General features: G+C 53.1%; 3 protein-coding genes across 4 annotated transcripts in view; 2 read left to right on the top strand and 1 right to left on the bottom strand.

Annotated features, from left to right (window-relative positions):
• GRK6 (G protein-coupled receptor kinase 6) overlaps nucleotides 1-16,763 on the bottom strand; it is a 37,748-nt gene extending 20,985 nt beyond the window's left edge. Inside the window, exon 1 of the mRNA XM_063707007.1 lies at nucleotides 16,636-16,763. The gene's annotated coding sequence lies outside the window, so the exon portion shown is untranslated. The remainder of the gene's footprint in view (nucleotides 1-16,635) is intronic.
• On the top strand, nucleotides 5,626-20,071 carry F12 (coagulation factor XII). 2 transcript variants are annotated; one of them, XM_031010590.3, is made up of 15 exons: nucleotides 5,626-5,704; nucleotides 12,377-12,710; nucleotides 13,078-13,135; nucleotides 16,120-16,219; nucleotides 16,376-16,446; nucleotides 16,748-16,858; nucleotides 16,996-17,127; nucleotides 17,293-17,397; nucleotides 17,543-17,708; nucleotides 17,794-18,011; nucleotides 18,115-18,346; nucleotides 18,587-18,723; nucleotides 18,807-18,950; nucleotides 19,506-19,654; nucleotides 19,745-20,071. In XM_031010590.3, exons 2-15 carry the CDS (start codon nucleotides 12,654-12,656, stop codon nucleotides 19,910-19,912), a joined length of 1,848 nt encoding a protein of 615 aa, XP_030866450.1. In that variant the 5' UTR covers nucleotides 5,626-5,704; nucleotides 12,377-12,653; the 3' UTR covers nucleotides 19,913-20,071. The 2 variants fall into 2 exon arrangements, with proteins under 2 accessions (XP_030866450.1, XP_030866451.1); XM_031010591.2 differs by lacking the exons at nucleotides 5,626-5,704; nucleotides 19,506-19,654; nucleotides 19,745-20,071 and adding an exon at nucleotides 19,341-19,499 and having other exon boundaries at nucleotides 12,529-12,710.
• Nucleotides 20,072-21,543: 1,472 nt separating this feature from the next.
• On the top strand, nucleotides 21,544-22,096 carry PFN3 (profilin 3). Its single transcript, XM_004043089.4, has one exon. The coding sequence runs from the start codon at nucleotides 21,629-21,631 to the stop codon at nucleotides 22,040-22,042; it is 414 nt and encodes a 137-aa protein (XP_004043137.1). The 5' UTR covers nucleotides 21,544-21,628; the 3' UTR covers nucleotides 22,043-22,096.
• The last annotated feature ends 426 nt before the right edge of the window (nucleotides 22,097-22,522 follow it).

The raw sequence follows: 22,522 nt of genomic DNA, 5'->3' as shown, positions 1-22,522 counted from the left end.
TTTGGGAGGCCAAGGCTGGTGGATCACCTGAGGTCAGGAGTTTGAGACCAGCCCGGCCAACATGGTGAAACCCTGTCTCTACTAAAAATACAAAAATTAGCCAGGCGTGGTGTTGTGCATCTGTAGTCCCAGCTACTTGGGAGGCTGGGGTGGGAGAATCGCTGGAACTCAGGAGGCGGAGGCTGCAGTGAGCCGAGATCGTTCCACTGCACTCCAGCCTGGGAGATAGAGTGAGACTCTGTCTCAATAAATAAATAAATAAAGGAGTGGGGAGACACAACATTACTATGGCAGATTATATTTTCTAAAGATGAGTGTAACAATGCATTCCCATCCCATGGGCACCTCTGCAACGGAACCTTGCCACCCCCACAGCAAGAGATAGAGTTTAATTTCCCTCCCCTTGAATTTGGTCTGACCTTAATGACTCTCTTGTCATCGGTAGAATATGGTGGAAATGATGCAGAGTGAAGTCTGAGGCCAGGTCAGGAAAGGCCATATGGCCTGGCTGTCATAAAATGCCAGCTCTCCAGAACTGTCCTCTTGGGCTCTTTCCTCACAGTCAGCTGCTGCTGTGAGAAGGCCTAGCCAAATGGAGAGGCCACGTGTGTGTGCTCTACTGTGGTTGACAATCCCAGCTGAGCCCAGGACGCTGGGATGATCCAGTCATCCCACCCCAAGCACCAGACATGTGAGTGAAGAAGCCTTGATATGATAATTCTAACCCCTGGCAATTTGAGTCACCCCCAGCCATGCAAGTATCCAGCTGAGGTCCCTGGCATCTTCCCTGCTGAGTCCTGCCTGAATTCCTGACCCACAGAATCCGTGAGCATGATAAAACAGGCCACTAAGTTTGGAGTAGTTTGTAATGCAGAAACACGTACCTGGCATCACTCCTATAGGCCTGGAAGGAGAAAAGAATTGGAAATATTTGGTGAACAACACTAACAACCACCACAAACAGTTTTGCTTATATATATGTTGCCACCTTGGGAAGGCCACGTGAGGCAGCAGAAATGCTGCTCGCATCTGGGAAGGGGTAGTTAAATGGCTGGGGATGGGGGTGGGAGGGAGGTTTTTCACCCTATTCCCTTTTGCACCTTTAATCTTGCATTGTGTGACTGCATGGCCTGTCTTAAAAACAATCAGCCGGATCCTGTCACTCTCTTACTCAGAACTCTCCAGTGGCTGCCTGTGGTAGGCAACCTCTAAGGTACCCCTGCCACCACGGATCTCTGCTTCTTCCTGGTCCGTGGATCTCTGCTTCTTCCTTGTATTCACACCCTTGAGATCCCCTTAAGTGTCAGGTGGACCTCCTGACTCACTTTTTTTTTTTTTTTTTTGAGATGGAATTTTGCTCTCCTTACCCAGGCTGGGGTGCAATGGCACGATCTCAGCTCACTGCAACCTCCACCTCCTGGGTTCATGCAATTCTCCTGCCTCAGCCTCCCGGGTAGCTGGAATTAAAGGCACTCACCACCACGCCTGGCTAATTTTTTGTATTTTTAGTAGAGACGGGGTTTCACCATGTGGCCAGGCTGGTCTCAAACTCCTGATCCGCCTGTCTTGGTCTCCCAAAGTGCTGGGATTACAGGTGTGAGCCACTACACCCGGCATTTTTTCTTTTTCTTTTTTTCTTTTTTTTTGTTTTTGAGACGGAGTCTCACTCTGTGGAAGTCTCGCTCTGTTGCCAGGCTGGAGTACAGTGGCTTGATCTCCACTCACTGCAACCTCTGCCTCCCAGGTTCAAGCAATTCTCCTGCCTCAGCCTCCCGAGTAGCTGGGACAACAGGCGCGTGCCACTACGCCCAGTTAATTTTTGTAGAGATGGGGTTTCACCATGTTGGCCAGGCTGGTTTTGAACTCCTGACCTCAAGTGATCTGCCCATCTCTGCCTCCCAAAGGGCTGGGATTACAGGCGTGAGCCACCAGGCCTGGCCTGCCCCCGGCCTTTTCTTTTTTTCAGAGTCTCGCTCTGTCGCCCAGGCTGGAGTGCAGTGGTGCAATCTCGGCTCACTGCAACCTCCGCCTCCCGGGTTTAAGCAATTATCCTGCCTCAGCCTCCCGAGTAGCTGGGATTACAGGCACTGCCCACTATGCCTGGTTAATTTTTGTATTTTTAGTATAGATGAGGTTTCGCCATGTTGGCCAGGCTGGTTTCAAACTCCTGACCTTGGGTGATCCGCCTGCTTCGGCTTCCCAAAGTGCTGGGATTTCAGGCGTGAGCCACTGGGCCAGGCCACGTTTTTTTTCCCTAAGAGACAGGGTCTTGCTCTGTCACTCAGGCTCGATCAGAGCTTACTGCAGCCTCCACCTCCTGGGCCCAATCGATCCGCCTACATCAGCCTCCCGAGTAGCTGGGACTACATGCGCATGCCACCATACCCAACTAATTAATTTTTTTGTAGAGATAGGGTCTCCCTCTGTTGCCCAGGCTGGTCTCAAACTCCTGGCTCAAGCAATCCTCCCTCCCTGGCCTCCTAAAGTCTTGGGATTACAGGCATGAGCCATGGCACCCAGCTTGACTCACTTCCAATGGAAGGAATGCAGCCAAAGTGATGGAATGTCATTTCCAACATGAGATTACTAAAAGATTGTGGCTACCATCTTATGTAACTCCTCTTGCTCCCTCACTGGCTCAGTCTGAGAGAAGCCACCTGTTAGGTTGTGAGATGGGGAGACCCTATGTGGCAGGCAACTGATGTCTCTAGCCAACAGCTTTGTAAGTGAACTTGGAAGTGGATCCTTCCCCCAGCAGCCTCAGCTGACCCTCTGATGCAGCCTTGTGAGAGATGCTGATCCAGTGGCACTCAGTTAAACAGTGCCGGGGTCCTGACCCATAGAAACTGTGACCCATAAATATCTTTTTTAAAAAGAGTTTATGGCCGGGAGTGGTGGCTCACACCTGTAATCCCAGCACTTTGGGACACCAAGGTGGGTGGATCACCTGAGGTCAGGGGTTCAAGACCAGCCTGACCAATATAGAGAAACCCCATCTCTACTAAAAATACAAAATTAGCCAGGCGTGGTGGCACATGCCTGTAATCCCAGCGACTCAGGAGGCTGAGGCAGGAGAATTGCTTGAACTCGGGAGGCAGAGGTTGCGGTGAGCCGAGATCGTGCCATTGCACTCCAGCCTGGGCAACAAGAGAGAAACTCTGTCTCAAAAAAATAAAATAAAAGCTTAATTGGCCAGGAGCAGTGGCTCACGCCTGTAATCCCAGCACTTTGGAAGGCCAAGGCAGGCCAATCATGAGGTCAGGAGTTCGAGACTAGCCTCGCCAACATAGTGAAACCCCATCTCTACTAAAAATATAAAAATTAGCCAGGTGTTGTGGTGGGCACCTGTAGTCCCAGCTACTTGGGAGGCTGAGGTGGGAGGCTCACTTGATCCTAGGATTTCAAGGCCAGCCTGGGCAACAACATAGTGAGACCTAGCTCTACAAAAAATAAACAATTAAAATGTTAAAAACCCTATGTTCTTCCCCGTGGCCCACAATGGCCCAACTTGATCCGGGCCCTGCTTCCCATTCCAGCGTTATTTCATGCCCTCTCCTTCTCATTCGGTGTGCACTAGCAGCCACACACTGAGCTTCTTCCTGCTTCCATCAGGAGCTGCACTGTCCAACATGGTAGCACCTAGTCACATGTGGCTACTTAAATTAATTAAATTTGGCCGGGTGAGGTGGCTCATGCCTGTAATCCCAGCATTTTGGGAGGGCGAGGCGGGTGGATCACCTGAAGTCAGGAGTTCAAGACCAGCCTGGCCAACATGGTGAAACCCGTTTCTACTAAAAATACAAAAATTAGGCGGGTGTGGTGGCAGGCACCTGTAATCCCAGCTACTTGGGAGGCTGAGGCAGGAGAATCACTTGAACCCGGGAGGTGGAGGTTTCAGTAAGCTGAGATCACTCCATTGCACTCCAGCCTGGACAAGAGTGAAACTCCATCTCAAAAAATATATATATTAAATCAAGGCCAGGTGCAGTGTCTCATGTCTCTAATCCCAGGACTTTGGAAGGCAGGAGGAGGATCATTTGAAAGTAGGAGGAGGATCACTTGAGCCCAGAAGTTCAAGACCAGCCTAGGCAACACAGCAAAACTCTGTCTCTACAAAAACTACAAAAAGTAGCCAAGCATGATGGCTCCGGCCTGTAGTCCCAGCTGCTCAGGAGGCTGAGGTGGGAAGATGGCTTGAGCCTAGTAGGTTGAGGCTGCAGTGAGCTATGATGGCACCACTGCACTCCAGCCTGGGCAACAGACTGAGACCCTGTCTCAAAACTAACAACAAAAAAATCAAACTTCAGTTCCTCAGTGACACTGGCCATACTTCAAGTGCTCAATAGCCCTGTGTGATCAGTGGCTACTGTATTAGACAACACAGAGAAAACATACATGATCACGGAAAGTTCTCTCAGATGGCACTGGTCTGGAAGAAAGACGGGCTTTTATTTGTGTAAAGACTCTATCTTGGCCAGAAGCGGTGGCTCACGCCTGTAATCCCAGCACTTTGGGAGGCCGAGGCAGGCGGATCACCTGAGGTCAGGAGTTCGAGACCAGCCTGGCCAACATGGTGAAACCCCTGTCTCTACTAAAAATGCAAAAAAATTAGCTGGGTGTGGTGGCACACACCTGTAATCCCAGCTACTTGGGAGGCTGAGGCAGGAGAATTGCTTGAACCCGGGAGGCGGAGGTTGAAGTGAGCCAAGATCGTGCCATTGCACTCCAGCCTGGGTGACAAGAGCGAGACTCCATCTCAAAAAAAAAAAAGACTGTATCTCAACAGTCTGACTGGGGAAGCAACAGTACCACCAGCCAAGGTGTGAAGGATGGCAGGCTGGGTACCTTCTGATCCCCCCAACGTCTCCTTGAACAGGCAGTTCTGCAACCACATGAAATCTATGTCCCAAGTCCCTGCTAAAGAGGAAGGGGGGGCCGGGCATGGTGGCTCACACCTGTAATCCCAGCACTTCGGGAGGCCAAGGTGGGCAGATCACAAGGTCAGGAGTTTGAGACCACCCTGACCAACATGGTGAAACCCCATCTCTACCAAAAATACAAAAATTAGCTGTATGTGGTGGCAGGTGCATGTAATCCCAGCTACTCAGGAGGCTGAGGGAGAATCGCTTGAACCTGGGAGGCGAAGGTTGCAGTGAGCCAAGATCGTGCCATTGCACTCCAGCCTGGGAGACAGAGCGAGACTCTGTCTCAAAAAAATAAAGAGGAAGGGGATTTGTGTGTGTCTGTGTGTATCCAGAAACCTGTGAGCAGGACTCAATGGTTTCTCATCCCATGGACCCACCGCCCAGCTGCAGAAAGACAGAAGCCAGGTCAAGGGGACACTGCCTTTCTGCTCTGGTCTACAGCAATTGGTGGAAGACAGCCAGATGTGCAAGAAGATCTGGGGACAAGTGTGCAGAAATTATAGAGAAAAATGTATCCACATTGGAAAGTTTCTTTGTACACCTCTATGGATTGAGCTCCAACCACACGCCAGGCTCTGCCTTTTCACATGCAATCCCTTTCAAACACCTCGACAAGTCTACCAGACAGCATGAGTGCCCATCCCTCCCTACAGAGATGTGGCAATGCAGATTGAGAGAGGCCGAGCTCCTTAGCCGTCATCACACTGTGGGGCGGTGGCCAAGGTGGGAGTGGAAGCCTTCCTGACTCAAGTCCGGTGCTTCCCTACCCTGCTTCTAAGGTCAGTATTTTCCTGTCCTTTAAACTACTGACTTACCCATCATGATCACATGAAGGGGTTTGTTTTGTTTTGTTTTGTTTTGGGAACTTCCTGGTAACAGTGTATGAACTCTGGCAGCATAAGTTAGGACTTTTGGTTGAAACTAAAATTAGCTCAGGCAAAAAAAGGAATTTTGGGGTTCAAGTAACAGAAAAGCATAGGCGGTGGTTCTGACTTCAAGTGTCTCTGGATGCTGGGTCTCAAATGGTGTCATTCAAAATCTGTCTTTTTCTTTTTCTTTTTTTTTTTTTTTTGAGATGGAGTCTCACTCTGTCACCAGGCCGGAGTGCAGTGGCGCAATCTCGGCTCACTGCAACCTCTGCCTCCTTGGTTCAAGCAATTCTCCTGCCTCAGCGTCCTGAGTAGCTGGGATTACAGTTGCGTGCCACCACTCCAGGCTAATTTTTTTTTTTTTTTTTTTAGTAGAGACGGGGTTTCACCATGTTGGCCAGGATGGTCTCGATCTCTTGACCTCATGATCCACCCGCCTTGGCCTCCCAAAGTGCTGGGACTACAGGCGTGAGCCACGATGCCCGGCCCAAAATCTGTCTTTTTCATACCCTGGCTCCACTCTTTTTTTTTTTTTTTTTGAGACGGAGTCTTACTCTTTTGCCAGGCTGGAGTGCAGTGATGCAATCTCAGCTCACTGCAGCCTCTGCCTCCCAGGTTCAAACAATTCTCCTGCCTCAGCCTCCCAGGTAGCTGGGGTTACAGGCGCGCCACTACACCCGGCTAATTTTTTTGTATTTTTAGTACAGGCAGGGTTTCACCATGTTGGCCAGGCTGGTTTCGAACTCCTGACCTCAGATGATCCATCCACCTCAGCCTCCCAAAGTGCTGGGATTACAGGCGTGAGCCACTGCACCCAGCACCCATACCCTGGCTCTGCTTTTAATCTTTATTATCTTTATTCTCAGGTAGGTTCTCCCTCTGAGATGTTAAAGATGGCTGCCAGCAGCTCCAGGCTCACTTGTTAGGAATGTGGCAACCTCCAAGGAAAGAGAAGGCCTCTAGCTTTATAATTCCAGCAAAAATCCTGGGGCTGCCTCTCACTGGTTCGATGTGGGTTAGGTGTTCTTTTTTTTTTTCTTTTGAGATAGGGTCTGGCTCTGTCGTCCAGGCTAGAGTGCAGTGGTGCGATCTTGGCTCACTGCAACCTCTGCCTTCTAGGCTCAAGCCATCATCCCACCTCAGCCTCCTAGGTAGCTGGGACCACAGGCGTGCACCACCACGCCCACCTAATTCAGGTGTTCATTTGAACCAATCGCTGAAGACAGAGGTGGTGTTCCGATTGGCCAGGTCTAGATCAAATGCCCACTCCACCCTCAGCCAAGGGATAGGGTAGGCTTTATTTTATGTATATTGACGCAGGGTGGGGAGGAGCGATTCCCCAAAGAAACACTGAGGGCCATTTCTAGAAGCAGGGAGAATGAATGGTAAACAGGAAATGATAGACATCCATCACAGGCTCTCAAATTATGTTTCACAGCTGTAGCTACCTTGAATTTTCTGGAAGTCAAAGAAGGGGCAGTAGAAATTGAGAGAGATGGAGAGATTTGAGAAATATTTATGTAGCCTAGTGCGGTGGCTCATACCTGTAATCTCAGCACTTTGGGAAGCTGAGGTTGAGGAGATAGCTTGAGCCCAGGAGTTTGAGACCAACCTGGGGAACACAGTGACACCTCACCTCTACAAAAAATTAAAAAATTAGCTGGGTGTGGTGCTGCACGTCTGTATCCCAGCTACTTAGGTGGCTGAGGTGGGAGGATTGCTTAGAGCCTGGGACGCTAAGGCTGCAGTGAGCCATGATCACATCACTGCACTCTAGCCTGAGCAACAGACTGACACCCTGCCTCAAAAAAGAAAAAAAAGAAAAATATTTAAATAGTGGAATGAACAGAACTAGGTGGCTAAGTAGGCTGGGAGCATGAGGAAGAGAGAGTTCTTGGTTGCAAGCAACAGAAAATGACTCTAGCTGCTTCAACAAAAGGGAATTTACTTTGTGAGAAGGTCTTTGGGAGTTCACGGCATCAGCTCGAAGGAATAGGCTTGGAAACGTGCAGGAATTAAGAGCCACTGGAAGACTAGGAAGCAGGAAGTACAGTGATTTCCCTTGAGCAGACACCGAAGTTGTCCACCTAATATCCACGCCACCCCTCTTCCCTGTTTGCAGAGTCCCAGTTCTGTTCCAGTGGCCACTTTACCTCACATGCCTCTGACCCAGATCCAGGGTTAATAGGTTTAGGCCAGTGATGGGGATCCCCTTATCCTTACCAAACATGGCTTAGGGATGTCATGTGAGCCAGTTCTAGCTAAGAAAGCATGAGGGGAGGTCTGCTTGAGATTTGAGGGAGGGTTCCTCATTCCTAAGAAGGAGCTAGTGGAAGGGAAGGTGCCTCTTCTTTGCTTGAACATAATTGAGTTGAAGTGTGATTCCTGGAGCTGTGACAGCCATCTTGTGACCATGAGGGCAGGCAGCCTGAAGGTCTGCACACAGAAGACAAACAAAAAGAGAAAGAACTTGGGTTCTTGATGACATTGTTGAACCACTGAAAGCACTGTTCCTGGAGTCCCGCTGCTCCAGACATCTGGTGACGTGGGATGATGAATTCGAATTGCCCTACTGCATACGCTCGGTTTTTGGAAGGCATCCTGACTTAATGCCATGTAGCCGGGATGGTTTGGTCAGGGCACAGGTGGTGCAATGCCAGGCCTCCAGCTTTTCCTGCCATCCTTGTGTGGCTAGATCAGGATTCGGAGCCCTGGGAGAAAACACTATTGGCTGAGTTTAGGTCCCTCTGGCTATACTATGGTAGGGAGAGGTTGTTCTGGTCCATTAGGCTCTAGAAAGTACCCTTTCAGCTGGGTGTGGTGGCTCACACCTGTAATTCCAGCACTTTGGAAGGCTGAGGTGGGCAGATCATGAGGTCAGGAGTTCGAGACCAGCTTGGCCAACATGGTGAAGCCCTGGTCTCTACTAAGGAGACAAAAAATTAGCCGGGCATGGTGGCGTGGGCCTGTAATGGCAGCTACTCGGGAGGCTGAGGCAGGAGAATCACTTGAACCTGGGAGGTGGAGGTTGTAGTGAGCCGAGATCGCACCATGGCAGTCCAGTTTGGGTGGCAGCGCGAGACTCCATCTCAAATAAATAACTAAATAAAAATAATAATAAAGTACCCTTTCACCACCACAGCTGGGGAGGGGTGATCACAAAATGAAACTGGGAGAGGAAGAGGAAGGGAGACGGATGTTGAACATCCAAATGCCCATTAATGTCCACCTGACACCTCATCTCACACTCCCTGCAAGGCACCTTATGCTCACCACATTCCCCATTTGACACGCTGCATTCAGGCTTCTGTGCAGTTGTATTACTCACTCTGCCTGCAAACCCCTACTTGTGGCGAAGACCTGTTCAAAAGGCCCCTTCCATGTAGAGGAACAGCTGCCTTCTCCCCAAGAGGAAGGAGCCAATGTGGGAGTGGCCTTAGGGCCAGGGTCTATACTCAGGAGCAATCAAGAACTGACAGAGCCAGGCATGGTGGCATGCACCTGTAATCCCAGCTATTCAGGAGGGTGAGGCAAGAGGATCACTTGCACCCAGAAGTTCCAGGCTAGCCTGGGCAACTTAATGAGACCGAGTCTTTTTGAAACAACAAAAAAGGTGACAAAGGTACTTTCGCTTTAATGACTCGTCAATATATCTAATAGTTTCACTTTCATCACGGAGTTAACAGCTGTCACGTCAATGACTTTGAAACCGGTTACCTTTGAAACCAGTGGTTGGAAAGGTGCCCCTCCTCTCCTGCCCTCCTCTTTCTGCATTTCTGTTCCAAGAAGTCTTCCACAGCCTGCCTCTCTTCCAGCAGAATTAATAAATTGCTACACTCAGTCTTCATTTCCCATAAATTACTTTGTATAACTTAGGACTCTAACTGAAAGTGACAGAAGTCCACTCAAATTGGTTTTATTGGCTCATATAACTGAGAAGTCTTTTTTTGTTTTTTTGAGATACAGTCTCAGTCTGCTTCCCAGACTGGAGTGCAGTGGCACAATCACAGCTCACAGCATTTTGGACCTCTGGGCTCAAGCAATCCTCCTGCCTCAGACTCACAAGTAGCCGGAACTACAGGCACGCGCCACCATGCCTGGCTAATGTTAAATTTTTTTGGAGAGATGGGATCTCACTATGTTGCCTACATCAGTCTTGAACTCCTGGGCTCCAGTGATCCTCAAGTGATCCCCAGCCTCCCAGAGTGTTGGGATTACAGGTGTGAGCCACTGTGCCTAGCCATAACTGATCAAGTCTTAAGGGTACTTCTGGTTTTAGGATCTAGGCTCTCAAAGTCATGAGAAATCAATCCATCAGTACTAGTTCTCAAATGTCGTGTAACAAATCACCCTAACTTGTGGCTTAAAGCAACAACATTTAATGATGATTTATCACAGTTTCTGATGGTCAGTTTTGCCTTGAGGTCTTTCATAAGATTGCAAGCCAAATGTCAGCGAGGGCTGCAGTATCCACTTCCAAGGCAGCTCATTCATGTGGCTGTCCAATTGGCACTGGCTGTCAGCAGGGTGCTTTCCTTTCTCCCTACATGGGTTTCTCTGCAGGGCTGCATGTGAGTCCTCACAACACAATGGCTGGCTTCCTCCAGAGTGAGCAACCCAAGAGACTGAGGCAGAAACTGCAATGTCTTTTATGACCTGGGCTTGGAAGTCCAACACCCTCACTTCTGCCATATATATTTTTTTTTGAGACAGTCTCTGTCGCCCAGGCTGGAGTGCAATGGCACGATCTCTGCTCACTACAACCTCCACCTCCTGGGTTCAAGCGATTCTCCTGCCTCAGCCTCACGGGTAGCTGGGATTACAGGCACACGCCACTACGCCCGGCTAATTTTTGTATTTTTCATAGAGACGGGGTTTGGCCAACACGTTGGCCAGGCCGGTCTTGAACTCCTGACCTCAAGTGATCTGCCTGCCTTGGCATCCCAAAGTGCTGGGATTACAGGTCTGAGCCACCACACCCAGCCACTTCTGTCATATTCTGATGGACACACAGAACAGCCCTAACTCAATGTGGGAAGACACTATACAAGGGCATGAATCCTAGGTGGTGAGGATCAATGGGGGCTGTCTTTGAGGCTGTCTACCACAGCATCTTTCCATCCTTCCTGCCCTGTTTGCTTTGCTTTTCCTATGTGTAGGCTTCATTCTCAAACAGGCCCTCCCTAGACAGTGACAAAGGTGATCATCAACGTGTTCAGACCCACATGCTCTGTGCTTAGTAAACCCAGTGCAACTTTTTTGCTTTCCCAAAAGTTCTGGCAAAAGTCCCAAGCTAGCACTTTAATTGGCCTAAATTGTGTATGTGCTTATCTCTGAACCAATCACTGTGGATTAGAGATGTCATGCTCTGATTGACCAGACCTAGGCCACATCCCTAGCTCTAGTTCTGAGGGTAGAGTTGGCAGCACTAGAGCCCATGGAAGAAGTAAGAGAGGAATCGTTGCTAAAGGAAAAATCAAAGTGTCATTACTGAACCAGGACAGGTGCTGGGCAGCACACGTGCACCCTGTCTTCTTCTCATGTTCCAGCTGCACATCTTAGTGCCCCTTGGCTTAGCACTTTTCTCATTAAATCATTTGCTTTCTTGCCTCACTTCCTGTGGTTGGTAGAATGCTAAGATGGCCCCAAGATCTCTACCCCTGGTGTTTGCACACCTCCCAGTTATTCTGTCAAACATGAATGTAGATGCTTCTGTGAAAGAATTTTGCACATGTAATTTAAGTCCCAAATTGTTTGACCTTAAAATAAGGAGAATGGCAGGGCCAGGCATGGTGGCTCACACATGTAATCCCAGCACTTTGGGAGGCCAAGGCGGGCGGATCACGAGGTCAGGAGATCGAGACCATCCTGGCTAACACAGTGAAACCCCATCTCTACTAAAAATACAAAAAATTAGCTGGGCGTGGTGGCGGGTGCCTGTATTCCCAGTTACTCGGGAGGCTGAGGCAGGAGAATGGCGTGAACCCGGGAGGCATAGCTTGCAGTGAGCCAAGATCGTGCCACTGCACTCCAGCCTGGGTGACAGAGCCAGACTCTGTCTCAGAAAAAAAAAAAAAAAAAAAAAAGGAGAACGGCTTTGGTGGGCCTGACCTAGTCAGGTGAGTTCTTAAAAGGCGACACATGGCCCAGTGCAGTGGCTCAGGCCTGTAATCCCAGCACTTTGGGAGGCCGAGGCGGGTGGATCACGAGGTCAGGAGATCGAGACCATCCTGGCTAACATGGTGAAACCCCGTCTCTACTAAAAATACAAAAAATTAGCTGGGCGTGGTGGTGGGCTCCTGTAGTCCCAGCTACTCGGGAGGCTAAGGCAGGAGAATCGCTTGAACCCGGGAGGCGGAGCTTGCAGTGAGCGGAGATTGCGCCACTGCACTCCAGCCTGGGCGACAGAGCGAGACTCCGTCTCAAAAAAAAAAAAAGAAAAAAGAAAATTAAAAGTGGGTATTGTTGTAAGCTGCTGAGTTTATGGTAGTTTGTTACATGACAATAGAAAATGAACACACTTCACAGTGGACTCCAAGATCCCCATGATCTTTGATCTCCTTAACCTCCTGATCTCCACAGGACCCAGAGCATAAGAACGTCCCTTCTTCTGCTTCCAGTCCCACTATCTAGAAAAGAGAGGAGGAGCCCAGCTCTTCATTTCACCCCCACCCACAAACTCCCAACTTTCCGGCCCTCAAGGGGTGACCACGGAAGTCGCTCCACTTGGCTTTCCACAAACAGCCTGTGCCCCACCAGGCTCAGGAGGGCAGTTTGACCAATCTCTATTTCCAAGACCTTTGGCCAGTCCTATTGATCTGGACTCCTGGCTAGGCAGCTGGACCAACGGACGGACGCCATGAGGGCTCTGCTGCTCCTGGGGTGCCTGCTGGTGAGCTTGGAGTCAACACTTTCGGTGAGTGCTGTGGGAACCAGGATTGTCCCAGGATTGTTCTCGGGGGTCGCTATCACAGCCATGAGCCATGGCCTCTGCTCATGACCTGTGGGTCCAGGTGACTGGGAGGCCTATGTGGAAAGGTGAGGCCAGCCCTGAAGGCCCAGGCAGAGGAGACAGACAACCAGACTGGGTGGATACAAGGGCACAGCCTGCATTTCTGGGGGAGATGGGCCTTAAGAAGACAACGGGGGGAGGTAGAAAGGGTTTGGGTCTTGGGAAGAAATCTCTGCATTTCTGGGCTGTGAGAGGAAGCTGCAGACTAGCAACAGATCGGTGGCAGGCTATGACTTCTAGTCAGTTCCCTGCCTTCTTCTCTCCCTTGTAGATTCCACCTTGGAAAGCCCCCAAGGAGCATAAGTACAAAGCTGAAGAGCACACAGTCGGTAAGTGGCCTGGCTCCTCCTCCCAAGAACCCTTGGGTGGGGATGTGTATGGTGCAGTGTGTGCAGTCTCAGGGCAGTCTAGTCGAGTGCCTACCTGGTGCTAGGTCTTATGCCCATGGGCACTAGAGTGATCGTGAGCTGTGTGATCCTTGAGGGCAGGGCATGGGCTGTGTCTAAGTGCCCACAAGCCTGGCTCGGAGCAGGTGCTTGAGATATGTGCTGCTGGTGCCATCACACCTGGGCTCCTGCCAGCCTTCCTCAGTTTCCCCAGCTTCTCCCCTTCTTTTCCTTTCCCCAGTACGTCTCGTGGGCATCATTCATGCCACACAGAGGCCAGGGCCTTCAATGGGCAAGGAAGGATCAAGAGCTTGTCTCTGGCATCTGAATGCCTCTGAAGCCCAGCTTTATCACTTATGAGCTGGGTGACTCTGGGCGAGTGATTTGAGTTCTCCAAGCTTCAATTTCCCCTTCTGTGAAACCAGGTTGATAATAGTAAACCTCTTAGGGTTGTTGAGAAGGGAAACCCATGTGAGGTATTCAGCCCATCACCTGGTGCATGGAAATGCTTTACAAATATTAGCTTTTATTATGAAAGTACCTTTTAGATGAAGGGTACCTGCCATTTCCCCCTTCCTCAAGCTCTGCCATAGCTCCCCATTGCTTTCATTCTTCCAGACACTAAATTACCTGCATGCCAGGCATGGTGGCTCATGCCTGTAATCCCAGCACTTTGGGAGGCCAAGGTCGGTGGATCATGAGGTCAGGAGTTTGAGACCAGCCTGGCCAACATGGTGAAATGCTGTCTCTACTAAAAGTACAAAAATTAGCCAGGCATGGTGGCATGCACCAGTAGTCCCAGCTACTCGGGAGGCTGAGGCAGAAGAATTGCTTGAACCTGGGAGGTGAAGGTTGCAGTGAACGAAGATCACACCATTGCACTCCAGCCTGGGCAACACAGCAAGACTCCGTCTCAAAAAAAAAGAAATTTACCTAGAGCGTAGCACATAGCAGGGCCTGTGAACCAGATGGACCCTACCCTGGTGGGCCTGACTTGGTGGGGTTGACTCCCTAAGCATGGCGTTGAGGCCCAGTACATTCCAACCCTGAACTCCCTCAGCCTCCTTTCTTCACCCCACACCCAAAAGTTTCTCCTCTCTCTTGCCTTACCCAAAATTGGTGCCCTATCCTTGCCTAATCCCCTGCCTAAGGTCCCCCTCCTCTCTGTCCGTCCATCCCATCTGCATCTTTTTTTTTTTTTTGAGATGGAGTCTCGCTCTGTCCCCTAGGCTAGAGTGCAATGGCGCGATCTGGGCTCATTGCAACCTCCACCTCCTGGGTTCAAGCGATTCTCTGCCTCAGCCTCCCGAGTTGCTGGGATTACAGGCACACACCTTCATGCTCAGCTAATTTTTGTATTTTTTAGTAGAGACAGGGTTTCACCATGTTGGCCAGGCTGGTCTCGAACTCCTGCCCTCAGGTGATCCGCCCACCTTAGCCTCCCAAAGTGCTGGGATTACAGGCGTGAGCCACTGCGCCTGGCCCCCATTTGCATCTTAAAGGTCCATCTCAGATCCATTTCCATTTACTGTCCTAGTTCTGGTCTGGTCCTTGGCAAGTGCACTTTGCCTTTAACAAAATAGTGGCAAAAGCTTATTGAGCAGGTACTTTGTGCCAGACACTGCTCAGCAATTCATGGCATTATCTCATGAAGCCCCACGACAATTCCTCTGAAGAAGACACAGGCAATTCTCATTATTCGCGGTGGTTGTGTTCTATAAAATCACAGTGAACATTGAACTAGCAAACAGTATTAGGTTCCTGTGAGCCTCTGGTCACAACATTTTCATCAACCAACAGCATATAATCTCATTTTATGTATGATTCTGTTTAAAGACGTTTTATTTAATATATGTGTTGCTGATTCATCAATGCTAAGCTGATGGCACTATAGCTCACACCTGAATCAAGTGTCTCTAACACACGCTTTCTCCCTAAGGTAGCCTTCTGGTGCTTAGGAACTACACAGCTCTTCAGCAGGGGGCTCAGAGGCCATTTCCAAAAGCCAAATCCCCAGCAAAAGCACAAAGTGTGAAAAACGTTGCACTAAGTAGACTGAAAAGGACACTCATTCAACAGGAGAGCTGAAACAAGCAGCAGCAGCGTGACGCCTTGTTGAACCTTAACTGGGAATGTGCAAATTTTTCACTGCTCTGTGCATGCCCACAAATGGCCATGAAAACATTTCAAGTATTGACTTGGGAGTTACAAATAAAATTTAGCAAGTAGGCACATTCTCAATGTAGAAACAGAGAAGAATGAGGATCAACTGTACTATTATTACTGCCGTTTTACAGATAAGGAAACCAAGGCTCAGATCAGAGTGGTTAACAGTGACTTCAACATTCAACAAGTATTATTAAGTGCCTACTTTGTGGCAAGTGCTCTTTCTGGCCTTGGGACTGAAGACTTACCCAAGGTCACACAGCTAGCAGGTTATGGAGTCAGGAGGCTACTCCAGCTATCTGACTCCTGAACCCAAGTTTTTTTTTGTCTCTTTAAGATGGAGTCTCACTCTGTCACCCAGGCTGGAGTGCAGTGGCGCGATCTCGGCTCACTGCAAGCTCCGCCTCCCGGGTTCACACCATTCTCCTGCCTCGGCCTCCCGAGTAGCTGGGACTACAGGCACCTGCCACCACGCCCAGCTAATTTTTTTGTATTTTTAGTAGAGAGGGGGTTTCACTGTATTAGCCAGGATGGTCTTGATCTCCTGACCTCGTGATCTGCCCGCCTCGGCCTCCCAAAGTGCTGGGATTACAGGCTTGAGCCACCGCGCCCGGCCCTGAACCCAACTTTTAAAGCAGAAAGTGTTTTCAATGCACAGCGACCTTTTTGAGGGTCTGTCCTTTTCCTGACCAGACCCTGAGGGACAGTGCCTGTGCAGTTGAGTACAGGGGAAGTCCTCAGAGAGTGTGTTGTCCCTGCAGTTCTCACTGTCACCGGGGAGCCCTGCCACTTCCCCTTCCAGTACCACCGGCAGCTGTACCACAAATGTACCCACAAGGGCCGGCCAGGCCCTCAGCCCTGGTAAGACTACGCAGAGGAGTTGGAGCAGGGGCCTGGGAGACATGGACCCTGCCTGTCCTTCTGTCCAAGGAACTCTGCTTGGAGAGAGGGGACTGTGATAGGGCAGGGTGGGCCAGGCCCCTGGGTAGAGCAGGGAAGCCTTGTCTCTTTCTACAGGTGTGCTACCACCCCCAACTTTGATCAGGACCAGCAATGGGGATACTGTTTGGAGCCCAAGAAAGTGAAAGGTGCTACACACAGCCTCTGGGGTGGCCCGGGGCTCTCTCCTCCAGCCTCATTACTCTCCTGGTATCACCAGACCCCACACACCTGGGATTCTGGGCCCAGCCCCTTCTCTCCCTCCACAATACCCTTTGGAAGTCCAGAGGGAGAGTTCTGGGAAGGAGTGGTCCCATTTTGCAGGTGGGTAAACTAACCTTGGAAACTTGGAGTAGCAAGGCCACAAGGCAAGTAGGTTCAAGAAGGGCCTTGGCCCCCAGCTGTGTGACTCAGCTCCCTGCTCTTCCTTCCACCATGTCCATCTCTCAGACCACTGCAGCAAACACAGCCCCTGCCAGAAAGGAGGGACCTGTGTGAACACGCCGAGCGGCCCCCACTGTCTCTGTCCACAACACCTCACTGGAAACCACTGCCAGAAAGGTGAGGAGATGTGGAGGACCTGGGCGGGGTGCTGGGGGACAGGGGCAACCCTGGGCCTACAGAATAGGTTGCTGGATACTCGGAGACTTGGCATGGTCCTAGACTCTCCTGAGACCACTGTCCCTCTTTGTCCCCAGAGAAGTGCTTTGAGCCTCAGCTTCTCCGGTTTTTCCACGAGAATGAGATATGGTATAGAACTGAGCAAGCAGCTGTGGCCAGATGCCAGTGCAAGGGTCCTGATGCCCACTGCCAGCGGCTGGCCAGCCAGGGTGAGCAGATGGTTGGGAACTGGCCAGGGAAGAGCGTCAGGAAAACAGGCTGGCAGGAGGCCGGGTGGTGTGCCGGGAAGGAGAGCTCTCTGCGGGGGGTGGGGGGGGGGGTGGGGGGGGGTGGTCTTTAGGCCCAGGGGTGGCTCACTGCGTTCCCTCCCCAAGCCTGCCGCACCAACCCGTGCCTCCATGGGGGTCGCTGCCTAGAGGTGGAGGGCCACCGCCTGTGCCACTGCCCTGTGGGCTACACCGGACCCTTCTGCGACGTGGGTGAGTGAGGGTCTGGGGCAAGCAGAAGGCCAGCCCCCAGGTGGGACGGGCTTGCCAGGAAGGAGGAGGGAGAGTGCGGAAAGCGGATGAGAGGGAGGCAGGAGAGCCCAGCCTTGGCTGCCCAGGGAGCCCCCTTTCTCCTCAGACACCAAGGCAAGCTGCTATGATGGCCGCGGGCTCAGCTACCGCGGCCTGGCCAGGACCACGCTCTCGGGTGCGCCCTGTCAGCCGTGGGCCTCGGAGGCCACCTACCGGAACGTGACTGCCGAGCAAGCGCGGAACTGGGGACTGGGCGGCCACGCCTTCTGCCGGTGCGCCGCGTGGGGCTGGGTGACCCCTCCGCCCCAGGGCTCCGGGCTCCCGGCGCTCTAACGGCGCCCCCTCGTGTGGCTACAGGAACCCGGACAACGACATCCGCCCGTGGTGCTTCGTGCTGAACCGCGACCGGCTGAGCTGGGAGTACTGCGACCTGGCACAGTGCCAGACCCCAACCCAGGCGGCGCCTCCGACCCCGGTGTCCTCTAGGCTTCATGTCCCACTCATGCCCGCGCAGCCGGCACCGCCGAAGCCTCAGCCCACGACCCGGACTCCGCCTCAGTCCCAGACCCCGGGAGGTTAGGAAGTGGGGGGGAAGGAGGACCCGAGAGGGCGCCGGGCGAGCTAGATTCCGGCCAGCCGGCCGCGGGCTCCCCGTCCTCAGCCCCTGCTCCTCCACAGCCTTGCCGGCGAAGCGGGAGCAGCCGCCTTCCCTGACCAGGAACGGCCCACTGAGCTGCGGGCAGCGGCTCCGCAAGAGTCTGTCTTCGATGACCCGCGTCGTTGGCGGGCTGGTGGCGCTGCGCGGGGCGCACCCCTACATCGCCGCGCTGTACTGGGGCCACAGTTTCTGCGCCGGCAGCCTCATCGCCCCCTGCTGGGTGCTGACGGCCGCTCACTGCCTGCAGGACCGGCGAGTACCCGCCCTCCCAGAGCCGCCCCAGGGGCCGCGGCTCCTCCGTCTCCCAGCGCAGCTTCCACGCTGCACCCGAACCCGTGCCCTACCTTCTCCCGCCCCACCCTTCTTTCCACGCCCCTCCGGAGCTCCCGGGGAGGAAGCTGGAACACGGGATTGGGGTTCGGGAGCAGGGGGCTTCCCCAGAACGTTTGTGGCCAGGTCTGAGAGCGCTGCCTCTCCCCTACCCCCGCGCAGGCCCGCACCCGAGGATCTGACGGTGGTGCTCGGCCAGGAACGCCATAACCACAGCTGTGAGCAGTGCCAGACGTTGGCCGTGCGCTCCTACCGCTTGCACGAGGCCTTCTCGCCCGTCAGCTACCAGCACGACCTGGGTGCGTGGGGGCGCCCCGCGGGGACGGGAAGAGAGCTTGGGGCCCCGGCGTCCCCGCCTCACGCTCCTCTCCGCCCGGGTTAGCTCTGTTGCGCCTTCAGGAGGATGCGGACGGCAGCTGCGCGCTCCTGTCGCCTTACGTTCAGCCGGTGTGCCTGCCAAGCGGCGCCGCGCGACCCTCCGAGACCACGCTCTGCCAGGTGGCCGGCTGGGGCCACCAGTTCGAGGGTAGGCACAACTGCTAGGGGCAGGGGTAGGGGAGGAGACCTTTGATCACTGGGTTAGGCGGAAGAAGCCCGCGACTTTGGTATCGTTCCGGGTGCCTACAGAATGGGTGGCGCTGACCTGATGGGTTGTGAGAATGTGTAGGTGAATCCCAGGTAGAATCCCAGGGCCTGGGATTCACTGCTGGGATCCCCAAATCTCCTGGGGATACAGGGAGAACCGAACTTGCTCTTGGTTCCCTCTGGGCGCCGGGCTGCAAAGGCCAACTGGGACGCTGGCCCCGCGCTCCGGGCTAGTGTGGGAGCCAGGTTCTGCGACTCTCGATGGGTGGTGGGGGTGGGGTTTCTGTTTCCGCTCCGCCCATTCAAATCCTGGCTTTTCTCTGGACCTCAGCTTCCTTGCCTATGAAATTGAATTAATGGCACCTCCTCCCCTTCGGGCTTGCTGCGAGAGAGGAAGGGCATGAGTGGGTTTACAAGCGCCTGGAGCAGCTTTGTCCATCGTCCGGACGGCAAGCGTTGTCAGATGGGGTGTGAAGAAGGCGCTCTGTGTTCGCAGGGGCGGAGGAATATGCCAGCTTCCTGCAGGAGGCGCAGGTACCCCTCCTCTCCCTGGAGCGCTGCTCAGCCCCGGACGTGCACGGATCCTCCATCCTCCCCGGCATGCTCTGCGCAGGGTTCCTCGAGGGCGGCACCGATGCGTGCCAGGTGAGCTCTTAGCCCGGTTGGCGCCCTTCCCCGAGGCCGTCAAGCACAAATCTCAGGTCCACAGCGCTGAGCTGCGTGTTTCCGACCCAGGGTGATTCCGGAGGCCCGCTGGTGTGTGAGGACCAAGCTGCAGAGCGCCGGCTCACCCTGCAAGGCATCATCAGCTGGGGATCGGGCTGTGGTGACCGCAACAAGCCAGGCGTCTACACCGATGTGGCCTACTACCTGGCCTGGATCCGGGAGCACACCGTTTCCTGATTGCTCAGGGACTCATCTTTCCCTCCTTGGTGATTCCGCAGTGGGAGAGTGGCTGGGGCATGGAAGGCAAGATTGTGTCCCATTCCCCCAGTGCGGCCAGCTCCGCGCCAGGATGGCGCAGGAACTCAATAAAGTGCTTTGAAAATGCTGAGAAGGAAAGCTCTTTTCTTCATGGGTCCCGCCGGGAAATGCCAAGACAGAAAAGCGATTCACAGCTTCTCCACAGCTCTCAGAGAACAAGGTCTATGAGATCTTAACGTGCAAAATCTAGATGCCAGCCCAGCTAATGTTTACTGAGCCTAGGATACTGTATACAAAGCCCTGTGCAAGGAGAAGCTGCATGTTATTCCTTATGAGAAACTAACATTTTGTTTACACAGCAGTAGTTCTCAGACCATACATTAAGATCACTTGGGGAGCGTTTGGAGCCAATCTATGCCCAAGTTCCACCTCAGACCAATTAAATCAGTATGTCTAGGGATGGGGCATGGGTAGTGGTATATTTTTAAAACTCCTCAGATAATTCCATGTACAGCCAAGGTTGAGAATCGTGGTTAGAAATACTTAGCATTGGCCGGGCGCGGTGGCTCACGCCTGTAATCCTAGCACTTTAAGAGGCCAAGGCAGGTGGATTGCTCAGGAGTTCGAAACCAGCCTGGGCAACACGATGAAACCCCGTCTCTACTAAAATACAAGAAATTAGCCGGGCACGGCGGCGTGCGCCTGTAGTCCCAGCTACTCAGGAGGCTGAGGCAGGAGAATCACTTGAACCGGAAGGAAGGAAGGAAGGAACAGAGGGAGGGAAAGAGAGAGACAGAAAGAAAAGAAAAAAGAAAATAAAAGAGAAAAAAAGAGCATTGACTGTGGCGTGGACCCTAAGGGCTGGGTGACATATCGTTGTCCCCACCCCAACACGCACTAGTGTAGTGGGTCTGAGAGCCCCTTGGCTAGCAGTACCATCACCAGGGAACTTGTTACACATAACAAATTCTCGGGCTACACTTTATACTGCTGAACAGAAAGTCTGGGGTGGGACCCAGCAATCTGTTTAACAGCCTTGCGGGGGATTCTGATGTTCTCTCATGCTTAAGAACCACAATCTGGGGGTTGAATGGTTGGTTCCCTTACAAGTGAAGGTCTGGCTGTCCAGACACAACATCCTTTTTTCACAAAACCAGCTTTTTAAAATTAAAAATAGATTGGCCAGATGCGGTGGTTCACGCCTGTAATCTCATCACTTTGAGAGGCTGAGGCGGGAGGACTGTTTGAGCTCAAGACTTCCTGACCCGCCTGGGCAACATAGTGAGACCTCATCGCAAAAAAATGTTTTTAAATTAAAATTTGTTTTTGCTTTTTTAGAGACGGGGCCTCGCTCTGTGGCTCAGACTGGCGTGCAGCGACACGATCCTATAATAGTTTACTATAATCTCGCTACTGAGTTCAAGCGATCCGCCCGCCTCGGCCTCCCAAAGCGCTGGGATTACAGGAGTGAGCCACTGCGCTCTGCCAAACCCATCCTACAGGATAACCTTAGAACTGCGCCAGCACTAAACGCCCACGCCCCACGTGCCCCAGCCTGGGTGGTCGCTCCGGGACGGCGCCTTGTGTGACGTCACGGCCCCGCCCAGCATGCGTCACAGCGACGCAGGCCTTCCCCGCCTGGCGCCCCTATATTGCCCTGAGAGGCGCGAGGCGGCTGGGCGCACTCGGAGCGCGATGGGCGACTGGAAGGTCTACATCAGTGCAGTGCTGCGGGACCAGCGCATCGACGACGTGGCCATCGTGGGCCATGCGGACAACAGCTGCGTGTGGGCTTCGCGGCCCGGGGGCCTGCTGGCGGCCATCTCGCCGCAGGAGGTGGGCGTGCTCACGGGGCCGGACAGGCACACCTTCCTGCAGGCGGGCCTGAGCGTGGGGGGCCGCCGCTGCTGCGTCATCCGCGACCACCTGCTGGCCGACGGTGATGGCGTGCTGGACGCACGCACCAAGGGGCTGGACGCGCGCGCCGTGTGCGTGGGCCGTGCGCCGCGCGCGCTCCTGGTGCTCATGGGCCGACGCGGCGTACATGGGGGCATCCTCAACAAGACGGTGCACGAACTCATACGCGGGCTGCGCATGCGGGGCGCCTAGCCGGGCAGCCAGGCCGCCCACTGGTAGCGCGGGCCAAATAAACTGTGACCTGGGCGCGGCTGGCTCCTCCTCCACTTGCGCGGTGGGGGGAGTTGTAAATAAGGAAACTGGTCTTTGCAAGACGGTTACCTGGTGGAGCCGGGATTTTGAGTTTAGAGGCTGCCAGGCTCCTGTGCCCTACACCCTGCCCTCCCATGGACGCCTTGCAGAGGCTCCTGGCCTGACTGCTGCTCCTTGGCGCCTTCCCAGGGTCCTAGGGACTCCGCAGCTGAGGAAGAGTCCAGGGGTGGGGGCTTCTCAAAGTCTGTTTCAGCCTTAGCGTCCTTTCTCACAGATATTCCCACACATTAGGCAGGACAAGTAAAGGGAGCCCCTTCCCCGTCCCGCGAACACCTCTCCGCATCAGGGTGTCGGGCTGGAGGCCAATTTGCTCCTCCCCCCTCCACTCATACCTCAAGCACTAGCAAGGTGTGAGTGGGT

This window comes from Gorilla gorilla, chromosome 4 (genome assembly GCF_029281585.2).
Source record: "Gorilla gorilla gorilla isolate KB3781 chromosome 4, NHGRI_mGorGor1-v2.1_pri, whole genome shotgun sequence".
In the NCBI taxonomy this organism is placed as follows: Eukaryota; Metazoa; Chordata; class Mammalia; order Primates; family Hominidae; genus Gorilla; species Gorilla gorilla.
Note: the sequence above shows the minus strand (reverse complement) of the source record. Positions and strands in the feature narration are given on the sequence as shown.

Excerpts from the sequence above, each read along its gene's own strand:
- F12 (XM_031010590.3), top strand. The coding sequence starts at position 12,654 with ATGAGGGCTCTGCTGCTCCTGGGGTGCCTGCTGGTGAGCTTGGAGTCA. Across the intron at positions 17,128-17,292 it reads CCAGCGGCTGGCCAGCCAGG|CCTGCCGCACCAACCCGTGC; the intron begins GTGAGCAGATGG and ends TCCCTCCCCAAG. Across the intron at positions 18,347-18,586 it reads GCTCACTGCCTGCAGGACCG|GCCCGCACCCGAGGATCTGA; the intron begins GCGAGTACCCGC and ends ACCCCCGCGCAG.
- PFN3 (XM_004043089.4), top strand. The coding sequence starts at position 21,629 with ATGGGCGACTGGAAGGTCTACATCAGTGCAGTGCTGCGGGACCAGCGC.